Here is a 19,011-nt window from a genome sequence, read left to right on the forward strand (position 1 = left end):
AAATAATAAAAATGTAATGTCATGAATGAAAGCATTGGAACCATGAAGAATCAGGCAGCAAATTTAGTGGATCTGTGGTCCGTGAATAAAGCCCAGTTGTATGTGGAATGATGCAGTTACCATTTCACCTGATGTCCCGTGTGGGGATGATAGGGGGGGGTGAACTATACTACCCTAGAATGAGCCCCATATAATGTAGCTCCCTCAATGGGTGCATGGGCCCCCTCCGCAACTCCCCACTTGGAGCCTCCAGGCTTCTATTCTCATTCACTGGCATCCCATGTGATTAGTGAGATTAGCAGGTGTTTGTGCAAACTACTCTCCGATAGGGAGATGCTATTTAAGGGATATATTCACAGAGCACAGGTCACTCTTTGATAAAGTGCCTTCGCGGTGAGAAACGCGTCTGGAGACATCACTCTTTGTCAATCTTTTTGGCCATTATGCCTATTAAATTATTAGTTCATTTTTACCTGCCTCCAGCCCTTCATTTGTGCTGTCTCCCCCTCCTCTTATACAATTGTTTTCTCTAGTACTGCCATAGGCACCAAGTTTGCTCCAAGTTGTATTGTATTGTATTGTATGTCTTTATTTATATAGCGCCATTAATGTACATAGCGCTTCACAGTAGTAATACATGTGGTAATCGAATAAATAACAGATAATATAAATAACAGATCATAGGAATAAGTGCTTTAGACATAAACATAACATTAAGGAAGAGTAGTCACTGCCCTGAGGAGCTTACAATCTAATTGGTAGGTAGGGAGAACGTACAGAGACAGTAGGAGGGAGTTGTGGTAAGTGCGTCTGCAGGGGGCAAAGCTTTATGTATCATGTGTTCAGAATGTTCACAGTGCTATTCGTATGCTTCTTTAAGCAAGTGTGTCTTAAGGTGGGTCTTAAAGGTGGATAGAGAGGGTGCTAGTCGGGTACTGAGGGGAAGGGCATTCCAGAGGTGTGGGGCAGTCAGTGAATAAGGTTTAAGGCGGGAGAGGGCTTTAGATAAAAAGGGGGTAGAAAGAAGACATCCTTGAGCAGAACGCAAGAGTCGGGATGGTGCATAGTGAGAAATTAGGGCTGAGATGTAAGGAGGGGCAGAAGAGTGTAAAGCTTTAAAAGTGAGGAGAAGAATGGAGTGTGAGATGCGGGATTTGATTGGAAGCCAGGAGAGGGATTTCAGGAGGGGAGATGATAAGACAGATCTAGGAAAGAGTAAAGTGATTCTGGCAGCAGCATTTAGGATAGATTGTATGGGAGACAGGTGAGAGGCAGGAAGGCCGGACAGCAGGAGGTTACAGTAATCAAGATGGGAGAGAATGAGGGCCTGAGTCAGAGTTTTAGCAGTCGAGCAACAGAGGAAAGGGCGTATCTTTGTTATATTGCGGAGGAAAAAGCGACAAGTTTTAGAAATGTTTTGAATGTGAGGGGAAAATGTGAGAGAGGGGTCGAGTGTGACCCCTAGGCAGCGTGCTTTGGCTACTGGGTGAATGATCGTGGTTCCAACAGTAATGTGGAAGGAGGTAGTAGGGCCAGGTTTGGGAGGAAGTATGAGGAGCTCTGTTTTAGCCATGTTGAGTTTAAGGCGACAGAGGGCTATCCAGGATGATATAGCAGAGAGACATTCAGAAACTTTGGTCTGTACAGCAGGTGTAAGGTCGGGTGTTGAAAAGTATATTTGTGTGTCGTCAGCATAGAGGTGATATTTAAACCCAAAAGATGTTATTAGGTCACCTAGAGATAGTGTATACAGAGAAAAGAGAAGAGGTCCCAGGACAGAGCCCTGGGGTACCCCCACAGAGAGATCAATAGAGGAGGAGGAGGTGTTAAAAGAAGAGACACTGAAAGTACGATGGGAGAGGTAGGATGAGATCCAGGATAGAGCTTTATTCCGAATACCAAGAGTATGGAGAATGTGAAGGAGAAGAGGGTGATCCACAGTATCAAATGCTGCAGAGAGGTCGAGTAATATGAGCAGAGTGTAATTACCTCTGTCTTTGGCAGCATGGAGGTCGTCAGCTATTTTAGTGAGGGCTGTTTCCGTGGAGTGAGCAGTGCGAAAGCCAGATTGTAGAGGGTCTAGGAGAGAATAGGTGTTGAGAAAATGGAGCAAGCGAGAGAATACAAGATGTTCAAGGAGTTTAGAGGCAAAAGGCAGGAGGGAGACAGGTCGATAGTTAGAAAGACAGGTAGGGTCAAGCTTGCTGTTTTTGAGTAATGGTATGACTGTTGCATGTTTGAAGGAGGATGGAAAGGTTCCAGAGCAGAGGGAGGAGTTAAAAATGTGTGTGAGCGTAGGGATTATAGTAGGAGCAAGAGGTTTTAGGAGATGGGAGGGAATGGGGTCAAGAGGGCAAGTGGTAGAGGGAGAAGAGGCAATCAACAGTGACACATCCTCCTCTGAGACAGTGGAAAAAGAGTCAAGGAAGGCAGGAGGAGAGTTAGGAAGAGGTGTAGGATGGGAAGAAGAAACAGAGGGGATGTTCTGACGTATGATTTCCACCTTTTCCTTAAAATAGTCAGCAAAGTCCTGAGCGGAGATGGAGGAAGGAGAGGCAGCTGAGGGTGGTTTGAGTAAAGTATCAAAGACAGATGTAGCCAGGTCCCCTTTGGCTCCCCGGTTCACCTGTGATAAGGCAGAGAGGCAGGAAGGCTCTCTAGAGGTCGCACAGGCGCAGTTAAGCATAGCGGCGACCATTACAGCTTTGCACAGGCGTAGTAAGGATAGCCCACGCAGTCCCAATGCTACAGAGGTCCTGAGTGGACTACAATTCCCAGCAGCCTCTGGGGATTGCCCTTTCACCCACATCACGTGCAGCCAGCCAGCAAATAGGGTTTTGCAGCTTCTCCTGTGGAGGAAGGCTACAATGTTGCGGGGACCACGTTTGGCAGTTGGATCCAGGAAGAGATTGGGGAAGGTAGTGTACACAGAGCAGGGCTCTGCTGTACTAGGCCAGAGAAACCCCAGGCCCAGGTAGGCCCCACTCCCCACTAGGTTAGTGGGTAAGTTCTTAGGGAAGGCCCCTTATATATGGACCCTGCCCTTAGGTGTGTGTAATCTTGTCAGTGACATAGCTGTCGTGCTGTGTGCTCTGACTAGAAGACACAGTGTGGCCTTAAGTGCAGCCACAGCAGTTAGCTTTGGCTGTGTCAGTGAAAGGCCCCTCATAGGAAGAAGGGGGGTTGCTTTCTAGTTGTTCAGTGTGTGTAATATCACCAGTGCCAGTTGCACGTGGTGAGCTGCCAGAGTCTGGGATCAGACAGAAGTTACAGGGAGAGTTATTCTGCATGCAGGGACTAGGGTAGGGGTATACCCCAGGGCCCAGTTAGTCCCCTATGACACCAGAGGAAGCTGTATGGCATAGTGTTGGCCTTAGGACAGGGACTCCTTCACCCTATTCAAAGCAGCATGAGGGTTGCTGTCTGACAGCATCTGACTGTCTGACAGCGTGTTCAGAGACTGTGTTAAAGAAGCATCCCGGCTGGAGATTCCTTTCCTGTGGATGCAGCGTGGGCATCCATTCCTGCAGAGAGCAGCGCAGCACGCCGTGGGATCACTGTGCGGTGCTGCTGAGTTCCAAGGATTTTCCTGACCAGGACTGGTCAGGGAGGTAGTATATATTAAGTGCACCACCGGGCCCCAACACAGGGAAGCGCTATCCCTCACACTCACACTGGTCTTTATTGTTGGGGACACTCAAGAGACTGCGGGGAATGTGATGATGGACATGTGGGTGGGGGGATGGTATGCATTCAGAGTGATGCACTGTTATTGATATATTGTTTTGATGTTATGCAAAGAGGTGTTATTGGAGTTACAGTTTATGCTCAGTAAATACTGTTTATTCTCACAGTGTGTATTTACTGTATGTGGGTTCTGGTGAGGGCACACTCTCACCCCGTTGGGATCCCTCATCAGTGGAGGCGCTGCACCGAGTGTAAGTACATACCCCAGGTTCCCCGTGGCGGAAGCTCAGCTCTCCTGGTTGCCAAACAGGTATAGCACCACACTGATAAGTAGTCAGACACACCTACCCACCTCAATCTCACTTAAGGGGGGGGAAAGAGGGCTACATTTGGAGGCGCTGCTGAGATACAGACCTGGGGTGCCCTGTTCCATTTTTTTTCCCAAATTGTCCAAGTCTCAATTTTTTGTCACCATGTTTGGAAAGTCCAGCCATGAGGTCCTTGCCTGGGCTTTGAGGCAATGTATGGAACCTGGCCGGGTGGTGGCGGTTGGAGGCCTTCCCGCAACTATGCCTGCGGTTGAGGTTCAGTACTTTATGCGTAAAATTCCAGGGTGGCCGCACGCATGTTTCTTAGAGGAAGAACACGATCCCACGGCCCTATGGAAAATGATACTTTTTGTGGCCATCCCCACCGCGGATATATGCCTGGCAGAGGCACCGTCCGCCCTGTGTATGCCAGGGGGCCCGTCTGAGGGGTACCCCCTAGTTTACGCCGACCCAGCCAAATGGCGTCTCCCGCCAGAGCAGGGGAGCGCACGTGCTGCTGGCTGCCAGCCTGCACTAAATTGTGTAGAAGAAAACTGTCCGGGATTGGCGGGAAAACCAGAAGGCTACCCCCCTATCTATACAGAGAGCCCTAGTGTAATTGCAGAGACTGTGATTAAAATGGAGTCTCTCTCTAGCAGTGAGTCACACCTAAGATGGCGGCTCCCGCCAAGTCGGGAGAGCACCAGGACTGTGCAAGAAATTGTTGCAGAGTATTGTCCGGGTTGGGCGCGAAACACTGAACCCCGCCCTGCACTGTGAGTGACTCAGCACAGAGCCAGAACCACTCCCTTGTAGAAAGTGCCCCTCCTTCAGATTCCACCAGGGGGAGCAAGCACTGTGACTTTCAACCAAACGTGGATGAGACAGACTGTTCTAGGGAGGCATTGGCGTGGGAGCCTAAATGTGACTGTTGCGGTGCCCGGTTATTGAAGTCTATTATGCCCCAGCCTGTAGAATCAGCAGAGGACGATGAGCCGGTCAGTATAGCTAACCTATCTACCCCTCTCATAGAAAATTCTGAGGATCCGATCGTGATAGCTTCAAAACAGGAGGAGGATCCTGACCTCTATATTACTCTGAGTTGTGCTGAAGTTAAGTCTGTCTTCAGGGAGAAGTTACTTAGGGATTCCCGCTACCAACAACAGGTTGTGGAGGGCCCGTGTGCCCGAGTGAACATTTCAGATCCGGTTCCTGAGCGGGACGAGGTTGAAGTCCCATCGGTGGCGATGCGCCTACCGGCGAACCACCGGAGCGATGATACAGAGGAATCACAGGGTAAGGTGTATATACCCGTAATGAAAAGTTCAGTCCGCGCTCTGGCTCTTTAAGCTTGGATTGTTGATCCCTCTCAGTTCTCTTGCTGCTTCTGTGTTTATGAGGTGTCTCCCCCACCTCCAAATGTGGTCTCCACCGGAACCCCAATGGTGATACCAATATCAGCAAAACAAGAAAAAACACAAAAGCGCACCAAGATGAGAGATAGATATTGTATTAGCAACAAATAATAAAATTAGTAACTTACATATAAAATTTCTTTAATAATCCCCGATCTGGTGTCTATCACAGGAGTAGGGCATCACATAGGAAGTATGAAGGGTAATCTCAGTTCTGAGAGATCAGACCCGCGCGCTGGGGCTGTCTCTGTTCACTCTCCTGTCCTCCACGTGTGGTAGCGTGGTGCAGAGTGTAGCACACATGTGCAGGAACCGGGGCCTTCAATAAGTGTCCTTAGGATGCCTGTCCGTTTTTGATAGCATAGAAACGATCGTAAATAAGCAGGAACGGTACACTTGAGTGTGTACTGGTGGTGGGTAGTAAAACCGCCAGCCACAACAGTCGCGACGCGTTTCGTTTAACAAAGTAAACTTCTTCAGGCGATATCTGGGACACCTGTTTAGGGGTCCTTTATAGGTCTAATCCTGTGCGTCATTGGTTAATACCTAATGGCTGCATGGCCAATCAGGCTCATATACTGATAGGGGCGGGCCACAATAGGAAGACCTCCCTGTTAGTGCATTTAATCCAGTAATGAATTACACTAATTGAGTATATATATAAGTGTAAATAGAAAGGTAAACAGACCTTAAAGGGGAGCCAAAATCATGTGTCCCAAATAGTCAAGTGCAATAAAATATGCATAGTAGTAGCATAAAAAACAAAGTATATGTGCATACTGGATAACAACATTAATAACATTAGATGACATATAAATAACTTTTAAAATATGGGAAATAGAACAAATGGAAAGGTGGGTGGGGGGAGGGGAAGAATTGAAGAAAAAGTGGGAAAAAAAAAAAAAAAAAGGAGGTAGAAAAAAAAAAAAAAAAAAAAAAAGGCTTATAAAATGAATAAAAACCACTGTAATGATAAAGTGGCTAAAAAAATCAGATAAAAAACAGATAAAAAAGGTATTAGACCAATGTTTGTATCAAATTGCAGTATGCATGGTTTCACCTCAAAAAAGGGGTTAATTCCACATAGTCGTTCAAGCCTCCCGGGTACTTGGATTGGAGGGTAAATATCCAGAATTGCTCCCTTTTTGCAATCTGAAGATCTATGTTACCAGCCCGTACATTAGTTGTTATATGTTCGATGCCCATATATTTAACCCCTATAGTGCTACACTGATGGACATCCTTAAAGTGTGACAACAGATGTGTCAATGGTTTATTAGATGCCAGTAGCTTGGGAATATTAGTGATATTTCTGAGGTGCTCCATCACTCTAATTTTGAGCTGACGTTTAGTACGGCCCACATACTGTAAACCACATCCACATTGCAGGATATAAATGACATAAGTGGTTACGCAATCGATGTAGCTATTAATTTCATATCTAATATCTGTCGCTTTAGATTTAAAGTAATCCTGAGTAAGCATTCGTGGACAGATTTTGCACCTATTGCATCTGTGGTTACCTTTAATGCCTAACATCTCCCTAAGATCTTTCTTTTTGTTTGAATCACTGCCTTTGAGGAGACTAGGGGCCAAGATACTTTTTAGATTGTCGGATTTTGTGAACACAATCATTGGTCTTTCTGGTAAAGTTTTTGCCAAGATTGGATCCATCTGCAAAATGTACCAGTATTTGTTCAAAATATATTTGATCTTTCTATGAGAACTATTACATTTTGTTACGAAATTTGGTGCGTGTTTCTCATTCTTCCTTTTATTATTTTTATGGTCTGTTTCACTGGAATCTGAAGTGGGCAATGTGATAAGAGAGCCATTAGTCACTGGATTCTCCAATGGTTGAACTAGTGTCTTTCCAGTGGAAACACACTTTTGTTTACCATTGGGTTTACTATTCTTAGGTTGAATCAGTTTCTTCCTATTAATGTTTAATGCTCTTTTGTAGGCTCTATCTATAAGAGTCACATCATAGCCCTTTTGAAAGAAACGCTCAAAGAGTATTTGAGATTGTACCTTGAACGTTTCTATATCAGCACAGTTACGCCTAATGCGCAAAAACTGGCTGAATGGGATGTTATTAATGCATCTCCTTTCATGTCCACTTTCTGGGTGTAGAAAGGAGTTAACATTAGTGTTCTTAAAATGGGTTTTCGTGTGTAACTCGTTGTTGATTATGTAAATTTCTAAGTCCAAGAAGATGATCTTACTTGGACTTATTTCACTGGTGAAAGTGAGATTGAACAAATTATCATTCAACCTTGCAACGAAGCTATCAAACGAGGTATCATCACCGTCCCAGATAACAATCACATCATCGATGTATCTGCGCCACATAATCAACTGCGGCGCAGATGCAATGTGGATGTGGTTTACAGTATGTGGGCCGTACTAAACGTCAGCTCAAAATTAGAGTGATGGAGCACCTCAAAAATATCACTAATATTCCCAAGCTACTGGCATCTAATAAACCATTGACACATCTGTTGTCACACTTTAAGGATGTCCATCAGTGTAGCACTATAGGGGTTAAATATATGGGCATCGAACATATAACAACTAATGTACGGGCTGGTAACATAGATCTTCAGATTGCAAAAAGGGAGCAATTCTGGATATTTACCCTCCAATCCAAGTACCCGGGGGGCTTGAACGACTATGTGGAATTAACCCCTTTTTTGAGGTGAAACCATGCATACTGCAATTTGATACAAACATTGGTCTAATACCCTTTTTATCTGTTTTTTATCTGATTTTTTTAGCCACTTTATCATTACAGTGGTTTTTATTCATTTTATAAGCCTTTTTTTTTTTTTTTTTCTACCTCCTTTTTTTTTTTTTTTCCCCCCACTTTTTCTTCAATTCTTCCCCTCCCCCCACCCACCTTTCCATTTGTTCTATTTCCCATATTTTAAAAGTTATTTATATGTCATCTAATGTTATTAATGTTGTTATCCAGTATGCACATATACTTTGTTTTTTATGCTACTACTATGCATATTTTATTGCACTTGACTATTTGGGACACATGATTTTGGCTCCCCTTTAAGGTCTGTTTACCTTTCTATTTACACTTATATATATATACTCAATTAGTGTAATTCATTACTGGATTAAATGCACTAACAGGGAGGTCTTCCTATTGTGGCCCGCCCCTATCAGTATATGAGCCTGATTGGCCATGCAGCCATTAGGTATTAACCAATGACGCACAGGATTAGACCTATAAAGGACCCCATAATCAGGTGTCCCAGATACTGCCTGAAGAAGTTTACTTTGTTAAAAGAAACGCGTCGCGACTGTTGTGGCTGGCGGTTTTACTACCCACCACCAGTACACACTCAAGTGTACCGTTCCTGCTTATTTCCGATCGTTTCTATGCTATCAAAAACGGACAGGCATCCTAAGGACACTTATTGAAGGCCCCGGTTCCTGCACATGTGTGCTACACTCTGCACCACGCTACCACACATGGAGGACAGGAGAGTGAACAGAGACAGCCCCAGCGCGCGGGTCTGATCTCTCAGAACTGAGATTACCCTTCATACTTCCTATGTGATGCCCTACTCCTGTGATAGACACCAGATCGGGGATTATTAAAGAAATTTTATATGTAAGTTACTAATTTTATTATTTGTTGCTAATACAATATCTATCTCTCATCTTGGTGCGCTTTTGTGTTTTTTCTTGTTAAGGTGTATATACCCCCACCTTCTTCTAGTGAATCCAGCGACCAGTCACTTGTGGTGATGCGCCTGCCGGCGGACCACTTTAGTGACAGCAATGAACACCCTATCTTGGCGGATGCAGAGCCTGCTGTGGGCCCGTGTGCCCTACAATGGTCAGTCCGACCTACTACCGAGGTACCATCGGTCCTAGAATGGGGACCAGTACCAAACGACGATGAGGGTGAGTCGACTGCCCCAGGGGTGTCGGGGGTGAGCCTCCAGGTGACTGCGGAGCACGATGGCTCCTTAAGTCTGGTCACCCGGGCGAAGGGCTCCCCTCTGCATCGCGTCCTGGCGGAGGTGTCCTCCTTGGGGGAATCCATCCCAAGCCAGTAGAGTGGTAAGGAACTCCCTAACTCCCCACAATCTTCGATGGAGGTGGCCGTGAAGAAGGCCAGAGTTGAGGCTTCTGAACAGAGTATGAGCCCGTGCGCTCCAACACAAGTGGTCCCAGGACTGGGATCCAACGCTCCCGAGTTTTCAGCGCGTAAGTGGACTGCCCCAGAAGTGCCGGGGGCAAGTCCCAAGACAGTCGAGGTGGGAACTGACAGCGTCCCCGAGGATCTGTTGGCCACCGTGAATCACCGCAGTGGTAAGGTATCACCCCTTTACCCCCTGCAGGATGTAACAAAGACATTGAGTACAGAGACTTTGCTAATCGCTCGCTTCCCAGTGGAAGCCTCCCAAGTGCTTAGGGACAAGGACTGTGTTGTGAGTGATCCCGTGAAAATTGCCTCCTTTAAGCACAAAAAGGAGCGCTCCATTCACCATGTGGTGGACCGCGAAAAAGGTCAAGACCTCCTGGGCTACCGCATCCATGCCGCGGATAGCCGGGTAAAGGTCTGGCCAAGAGACACTGTGCTATTCCTTCCACCAGGGGGAGGAAGTAGTATGGAACCAGTGACTGTTGCACCTGACCATGAGTTTGCGGAGGCTCACGAAAGTCAAAGTGAGGAACCCCCACATTATCAGTTAGGGGCACCCCACAATTGGTCTCAGCAAACAGCAATCACTCAGCTGGCCTCGGGTATAACGGTTATGATTAAGTTACGCACTGTTGATGGTAAAGCACCTGTGATAAGTTGTATATACTATGCCCTGCATTTTTATTATATAACTCTGTGCTGTGTGACGCTGTCCTCCAAGCGGGGTCGTTGGTATTTCCACCAGGGGGAGAATATAGCCAGGTCCCCTTTGGCTCCCCGGTTCACCTGTGATAAGGCAGAGAGGCAGGAAGGCTCTCTAGAGGTCGCACAGGCGCAGTTAAGCATAGCGGCGACCATTACAGCTTTGCACAGGCGTAGTAAGGATAGCACACGCGGTCCCAATGCTACAGAGGTCCTGAGTGGACTACAATTCCCAGCAGCCTCTGGGGATTGCCCTTTCACCCACATCACGTGCAGCCAGCCAGCAAATAGGGTTTTGCAGCTTCTCCTGTGGAGGAAGGCTACAATGTTGCGAGGACCACGTTTGGCAGTTGGATCCAGGAAGAGATTGGGGAAGGTAGTGTACACAGAGCAGGGCTCTGCTGTACTAGGCCAGAGAAACCCCAGGCCCAGGTAGGCCCCACTCCCCACTAGGTTAGTGGGTAAGTTCTTCGGGAAGGCCCCTTATATATGGACCCTGCCCTTAGGTGTGTGTAATCTTGTCAGTGAAATAGCTGTCGTGCTGTGTGCTCTGACTAGAAGACACAGTGTGGCCTTAAGTGCAGCCACAGCAGTTAGCTTTGGCTGTGTCAGTGAAAGGCCCCTCATAGGAAGAAGGGGGGTTGCTTTCTAGTTGTTCAGTGTGTGTAATATCACCAGTGCCAGTTGCACGTGGTGAGCTGCCAGAGTCTGGGATCAGACAGAAGTTACAGGGAGAGTTATTCTGCATGCAGGGACTAGGGTAGGGGTATACCCCAGGGCCCAGTTAGTCCCCTATGACACCAGAGGAAGCTGTATGGCATAGTGTTGGCCTTAGGACAGGGACTCCTTCACCCTATTCAAAGCAGCATGAGGGTTGCTGTCTGACAGCATCTGACTGTCTGACAGCGTGTTCAGAGACTGTGTTAAAGAAGCATCCCGGCTGGAGATTCCTTTCCTGTGGATGCAGCGTGGGCATCCATTCCTGCAGAGAGCAACGCAGCACGCCGTGGGATCACTGTGCGGTGCTGCTGAGTTCCAAGGATTTTCCTGACCAGGACTGGTCAGGGAGGTAGTATATATTAAGTGCACCACCGGGCCCCAACACAGGGAAGCGCTATCCCTCACACTCACACTGGTCTTTATTGTTGGGGACACTCAAGAGACTGCGGGGAATGTGATGATGGACATGTGGGTGGGGGGATGGTATGCATTCAGAGTGATGCACTGTTATTGATATATTGTTTTGATGTTATGCAAAGAGGTGTTATTGGAGTTACAGTTTATGCTCAGTAAATACTGTTTATTCACACAGTGTGTATTTACTGTATGTGGGTTCTGGTGAGGGCACACTCTCACCCCGTTGGGATCCCTCATCAGTGGAGGCGCTGCACCGAGTGTAAGTACATACCCCAGGTTCCCCGTGGCGGAAGCTCAGCTCTCCTGGTTGCCAAACAGGTATAGCACCACACTGATAAGTAGTCAGACACACCTACCCACCTCAATCTCACTTAAGGGGGGGGGGAAAGAGGGCTACACAGAGAACAGTTGGCGTGGGTTAGACTTGTGCATGTTGATTAGTGCAGAAAAGTAGGCTTGTTTAGCTTGCGAGAGGGCAGAGTTGAAACAGGATAGCATAAATTTGTAGTGAAGGAAGTCTGCGAGAGTGTGAGACTTCCTCCAGAGGCGTTCAGAGGAATGAGTGGAGGAACGCAGCATGCGTGTGTGGGAATTTAGCCAGGGTCTAGGGTTAGAAGGGCGAGTGTGGCAGAGAGAAAGTGAGGCATGTAGATCAACAGAGGAGGACAAGACAGAGTTGTAGTTCCTGACCAGGTTGTCGGGGTCTGTAGCAGAGCTGAGAGAGGAGAGGGAGGAGCGTAAAGTGGACTCAAAGTCAGGTAAGTGAATAGAGCGCAGGTTTCTGCAGAACCGGGGTGTAGATGGAGGTGGAGAAGGGGAGAAGCGAGATAGAGAGAATGAGATGAGATGATGGTCAGAGAGAGGAAAAGGGGAAATGGAGAAATCGGAGAGAGAGAAGTTCTTAGTGAAAACCAGGTCTAAGTAGTGGCCATCCTTGTGGTTGCTGGCTGCAGTCCACTGTTGAAGGCCAACAGAAGAGGTTAGAGAAAGAAAGCAGGAAGCCCAAGGGAGAGAGGTGTCATCAATGTGGCAATTGAAGTCCCCAAGGAGAAGAACAGGGGAGTCTGAGGAGAGGAAGAAAGAGAGCCAGGAGTCAAAGTGAGAGAGAAAGGCAGAAGGGGGATGAGTAGAGGTAGGTGGGCGATAGATGACCACCACAAGAACAGAGAGAAAATCTGGACAGTGTGAGCCTCAAAGGAGGGAAAAGCAAGAGAGGGAGGAATAGGAAGTTATGCAAATGTCTTACTTGGGATAGTGGGAGGACATGTGTTTCTGGAATAATAACCCATTTGGAGCAAACCTGGTGCTATGGCACCACTTTCTAGATTATGGGGTTTTTTTTTGGAGGGGGAAAGAAGTATCATGGAAAAATTCCTTTTATATCTAAAAAACAAAGTAATAAATCTAGTATTCACGCCAAATTACAGTAAAAAAAAAGTGTTGAGTTTCATAATTTCAATATTTTCAATGATGAAAAAGCTAAAAATCAACAGTACGACTCACTTTGAGAAGGTGATAGAAATAATGAGTTACTAGCAAATAGCCACCATGACAAAAGATGGATTTGAAACATATCTTCAGGCTAATTTCAAATATTGAAGAGAAACTGTACAGGACAATAACTTTAAAAATAGGCAGTAGACAGAAAAACAAATTCACAGAGAGAAAATATAATGGCTCTATAGTAGAAGGAGCTTATAGGAAAGTTAATGAGATACCGAGAGCCGATCTATTATTGTTCAATAAAGAATCAAAGGTGGATAATAAAAGGCAAGAATTAATACCATTTACCACCGAATGTAACAGTGCCTCAGGTGAAATAAGAAGGATAATGCAGAAACATTGGAACATTTTATTGAATTATCCTGTATTGCTACCAAAACTAACCCCCACGCCACAGGTAGTATTCCAAAAAGCACCACATTTTAAACAACTTCTGACCCCTACAGTCACTAAAAATAGACTAAAAAAAAAAAACATTGCAACCAATAGCTGGTTAAAGAGCAGAAAGGGTTTCCATAAATGCTAAAATTGCTCAGTATGCAAATATAGCTCTGAAATGAAGTCACTGTTTAAGTCCAACAGCTCTGGAGAAGAATCTGAAGTTAATAAGTTGAGCTCTTACACTAGTACATGTATAACTTATTCATTTGAGTTTCCTTGTGGACTCCAGTGCTTTGAGCGACCGGAAAAAGAAGTAAGAATCCAGGAAGGTGGTAGATACCCATTGTGTTTTGAAACATTTCAAAGGATTATCATAACCAAAATCCAGAGGTTCTGATTTTCATAGGTATTGATAAAATATAACTTAATTAGAAAGGAGTACAGAAAAACAAAGGGGTGCCCCTATCTCTACAATGAGTGAATATGAATAACACAATACTGCTGCGGCCAACTTCAATCTCACAAATGCCCGTAATGTTCTGGGGCTTTTTTTGGCTGGCGCCGAACTTGGCCGCACTCAGCCGCATCTTCCCCTACCCTCGCGACCCCCTGGCTGCTTGGCTGCTCCGCCTCTGCTCGCCAGCTTCGCTCGTCTTCCCCTCCCCTCGCGACCCCCTGGCTGCCTCTGCTCCCCCTCTTCCCGCATCTCCCCTCCATTTCCCTGTCCCATGTCCCCTTACCCGGGGATGCCGGCGGAACTTGTGACCGGCGCCACGGCACGCGTCACTAGCCGCGTGTCACCAGCCGCGTCTGCCCGGAGTCTGTCCGCACATTGCGGTGGCGGCCGCTGAAGACTCAGCTCGGCCACGACTGTATGTATAAACAACAGAATGCTAAATGCAAATAAGAATATACAATAGAATACAACCGTGTGATAAAACGCTGAAAAAAGTCCCCAAAAGTTCCAAGGATGTGGAATAAAGGATCCAGTCGTGGTACAGCACATGAAAAGAAATAAACAAAACAACATAGTGTGATACTGTTATAGAAAATAACCTCAATAGTTAACAAAAATAAATGAATAAAATAAAAAATAAAAAACTAACAAAACTACCGCTCCGCCTCTCCCTCTCTCGCAAGATTACACCGCCGGGGGCAGCTGCTACTGGTATAGCTGATGTAGCTCAGTCTCAGTCTTGCTGGCAGCGGAATCGGAATCGGAACCTTGAACAAGAGAGGTCAGGAGGCTTACGAATGACTTCCCAGCAGATGGAGTTCCCTTCCGAACACCCAGCGGGTCTGGGTAGGATAAGGAGAGGACGTTCCTACAGCACACCTGAAGCAGAGGAGTAGCCACCCAGACTATATATACATGCGCTTGACCTACTTGCAGCTTGTAAGTAGGATTCCTATAGAACCTGGACGCAGGATTAGTGGATGTCTTAGTTTTTTTATTTGTATTGTTCTTAGATTTTTGTCTTTTAATAAATAGTTTTGTTATTTTAGTAATCCTTAGTGCTTGCTCGATCACTCTGTTAGTTTTGTTAGTTTTTTATTTTTTATTTTATTTTATTCATTTATTTTTGATAACTATTGAGGTATGTTGTTTTGTTTATTTCTTTTCATGTGCTGAGCCACGACTGGATCCTTTATTCCACATCCTTGGAACTTTTGGAGACTTTTTTCAGCGTTTTATCACACTCATACGGTTGTATTCTATTGTATATTCTTATTTGCATTTAGCATTCTGTTGTTTATACATATTGTGTTATTCATATTCACTCATTGTAGAGATAGGGGCGCCCCTTTGTTTTTCTGTAGTTCTTTCACTAGCTTTGGGTAGCTAGTTTTGAAGTTGGCAGCCCCTATTATTCATTATTTAGTTCACACAGTATCTAATATATTTATATAATTTTTTGAATAGCGCTACACAGCACGCACTTTTTTTCTTAATTAGAAAGGAGGGAATAAGATCCATATTTTATTAGCTAAGGAAACTGAATGGATCTATTAAATGTTTTAAAATATTAAATTTTTTAATATTATTTAATATAATATATTAATATTAATATATTATTTAATATAATTAAATAATTAAATTAAACCCTCACCCGTAAGGTCTCAATATTGATATAGATCTGGGTTGCTTTATATAAATGATGTTATTAGAAATGTGCTCCGTTAATTATGTTTTTAATAATGATGTGTTTATGAATGATTATAGGTACTTTTCCATTCCAGGGAGGAGTGGCCCAGTGAGTAAAAACACTAATACTGCAAACAATAATAGAGTTTAAAGCAGAGGAACCTGTCTCAATTCTCGGTGTCAGCTCTTTGTGACCTAGAATGAGTCACTTTAGCCTCTTGTATCTCAAGCACCAAAATCAAAAATTGTAAATTAATCTGGGCAGGGACTTTATCTGTAAAAATTCCTATGTCCTGCGTACAACACACATACTATAATTATGAAGCGCTTTGAGTCCCATTGGTAGAAAAGTGCTATATGAAATAAAATGATTATTATTAAATTAATTCTGTGAACCATTAGCTATATTTTAGGGTTTATATAATTATATGCATTATTGTCTATATTATTTTCTGATGATATTTATTTATTTGCTACCATATTCTATGGAACGTGGATATACAATCTATTATTAGTAATTTATTATAGTCTATTTTTTCAGTACTTTAAATTCTTTTCAAATATTGATACTGTATGTGTATGGAAATGTTACTTTTTGAATAGTGAATATTATTTCAAAACAGTGTTGCCCTAGGTTTGGGGCATTTATTTAACGGTTTCATATGTTACATGTGTAGTGGTTGAATGTTTTTTATGTAATTTTATATACATGTATTTTTGTGTATGTAGGACTTCAATGCACCGCTTACATTCACTAACCATCTGACGGAGAGTCCCTGCTCCCCATGAGAAGCCGCAATCCATATGCTTATTTGAAACATTTGTTTGTGACTGCATTACCTACTTGCTGCTAATTATATTGATTTTGTTTAGACATGTTACACTATTGTTGCTTTTTCTTCTTTCTTCTTCCCCTTTTTTCTTTTATGTATTTTTCTGAACTTTTGTCCACAAAGTTTTAATTGCCATGACTCAGCACTGGTGAAACACCCTGGAACAGATACTGAAAAATAACAAATCATTAGTAGCACAGATTGCAACTTTACATATATTGACCTTGAAATTCAAGTAACGTTTCAATACAATGACAATAATTCCCAATATTTAGCATTTTTATGCTGTATATATGTTATATTAGTCTGAGTTTAGGGTTACATTGAAGAACAATTTATCAATTATGTCAATGCAACTGAGATTTATTTTAATAATAGAAAGAACTTTCCTTTGTTGAGTAAGTGAAGAAAAAAAAACATATGACTTACATTGCAATTCTATTCGTATAAAGTCTTTAATCCCAAGATTTTCTACAAATAATCCAGAGTGCGATGTAGTCTTGAAGAAAAAGGACAAATCTGCACTAAATTCACCATGGAGAGTAGGAAAATGAAGGTATGATGATTCTGTATTAAAGGAAGCTGCATTCCAAAAACTTCCTAGGCATAGTAAAGGAAAATACATTGACTGATGCATTACACAGATTCAAAAAATAATATCATTTTAAAGATAATACATAATGATTGTCTATTATTCTTACGTTGATTTTGTTTTTACCACTTGGGTTGATACAACAAACAATTGTGAAATAAGATTTATGCAACATAATTTTACACATACAAAAAATTACAACGCACCACATGTAACCTCACAATTTTAATCTGAAAGGAATATTAATGAGTGGATCAGGGTGCTTCCATGTGAACCTATTAATTTCAAACACACACAAAACTGCAGGGCATGAAAGGAGACAGAATCTGTAGTGACAAGTTACCTCTTGGAGCACACCACTGAAATCAATTTATAAGACTTAACTTTTATTATTATTTACAGGTAAAAAAATATGGTCACATACTTAAGATAATTACTCATTAAGTCGAGTTAATTAATTAAAAAGTGTGAGGTGGAGGGAGAGAGCAGAAATGGTCCCACTCAATTCTTATCAACCCCAGGATTATTGTAATTTTCCAAACCCAAAAGGGGGAATCCCATGGCAGTATATCCTGGTCATTGAGATGAGATGAGAAATTAAATAAGATTCCTGAATTGATGTATGCAATATGCTGTATGCAATGTGGGGCCAAAAGTATATCATTCACATTATAGCTAATACCATACTGCAGCCTTAAAAGAGATCAGTTTCTGTAGTGAGAAAGTCTTCAATTGTTAGGTATTATAAAGTATGTACAGTATACACACATACCGACTAAAGAAAAATAGCAGTGTGAATTAAATTGTATGATTTCTCCCCTTTATGTGTTATTTATATTATTTGTTATTTATATGATTGTCATGTGTATTACTGCTGTGAAGAGCAATGTACATTAATGGCACTATATAAGTAAAGATATACATACATATATACATACATACATTGGGGCCCATGCTCTAAGCGTTCATAAAAAAAAAATGCCGGGCCATTTAAATCGCGATTTTTTGAGCGTTGCTATCATGGTATTCAGAAAGCCTCGATTACCTGTGCTAGTAAAATTCCCAAAACAGGTGAGTAGCCAGTGGCGTGATGATCGCCTCTCTGAAAAGGCCCTTCAGCTGCATAGAGAGCTGCTCATAGAGAGACGCTTCTCCCTGTGCAAATCTTGCTCGAAATTAATATTTTTTAATATCAATTTTATTACTAGTGTAGATGACCAGGGTATCTCCGGAGCAGAACCGTGTTGTTTTGAGGTCCAAGGACCCGCTGCTTCCTGAGATACAGGCCCCATTATGGGGTGCCGGTATCTCCTATGCATTTTATTCCCACAGTCACATGACACAGGACATTTAAATGCATAGGAGATACCGGCACCCCATAACAGGGTCTGTATCTCGGGAAGCAGGTGGTCCCCGGACCTCACATCAATGTGATTCTGCTCCGGTACCCCCTGCCCATCTACACTAGTAATAAAATGTATATTAAAACAGCTGCTACCACAATAAATCCTGCGGCAGTTCAAGGGTCCTGAGGTGGTCACTGTGGGTGTCTATGGGCCCTCGGGTGTCCCCACGGGTGTCTGGGGGTTCTCAGGAGATCCCCACAAGTGTTTCTGGGCCCTCGGGTGGTCTCCATGGGTCCCCACTGGCCTGCGGTACCAATCATTTGTCCTACATTTAATTTCAATACATTTAAATATACCCCCCTCCCCCCAACACATACAGTACTGTAATGGGCAAAATAACTATTATCCAGATATGGATAATAGCTAATTTGCCCATAATTAAATAATGCATTAGCCAGCCAGCATAAATAAAGTAAATACATCTTTCTACTTACCCCTGCCATCTTGAAGGGTGTCCTCTTCAGCATACTGAGGGTCCATGTCATCCAATGACCGCAAGAATACATGAACAAATACAATGTACTGGCCCTTAACCCCTTAATCACCTTATCTGTTAATAGCCGCTATAGTAATTAAGGGGTTAGCCCACTCTCCACAGCTATCCACCCAGGAGGCCTAATCCCCCACCCCAGGACACCTAGACCCACCCTCTACCCATTGATTGGCATAGTGGTACATCATACCCATATACTATGTTCATGATAAGCCACTATAGCAGTACAGTACAGTACAG

At 43.7% G+C, this 19,011-nt stretch overlaps 1 protein-coding gene across 2 annotated transcripts in view; it reads right to left on the reverse strand.

The window, feature by feature from the left end:
* Nucleotides 1-19,011, reverse strand: part of CNTNAP4 (contactin associated protein family member 4) — a 580,041-nt gene that overhangs the window by 99,050 nt on the left and 461,980 nt on the right. For both annotated transcript variants that reach the window (XM_075599587.1, XM_075599597.1), the window contains one exon: nucleotides 16,710-16,880. In XM_075599587.1, coding sequence (XP_075455702.1) covers nucleotides 16,710-16,880 — 171 coding nt within the window. The remainder of the gene's footprint in view (nucleotides 1-16,709; nucleotides 16,881-19,011) is intronic.

The sequence above is a fragment of the Ascaphus truei genome, chromosome 1 (genome assembly GCF_040206685.1).
Source record: "Ascaphus truei isolate aAscTru1 chromosome 1, aAscTru1.hap1, whole genome shotgun sequence".
Taxonomy (NCBI): domain Eukaryota; kingdom Metazoa; phylum Chordata; class Amphibia; order Anura; family Ascaphidae; genus Ascaphus; species Ascaphus truei.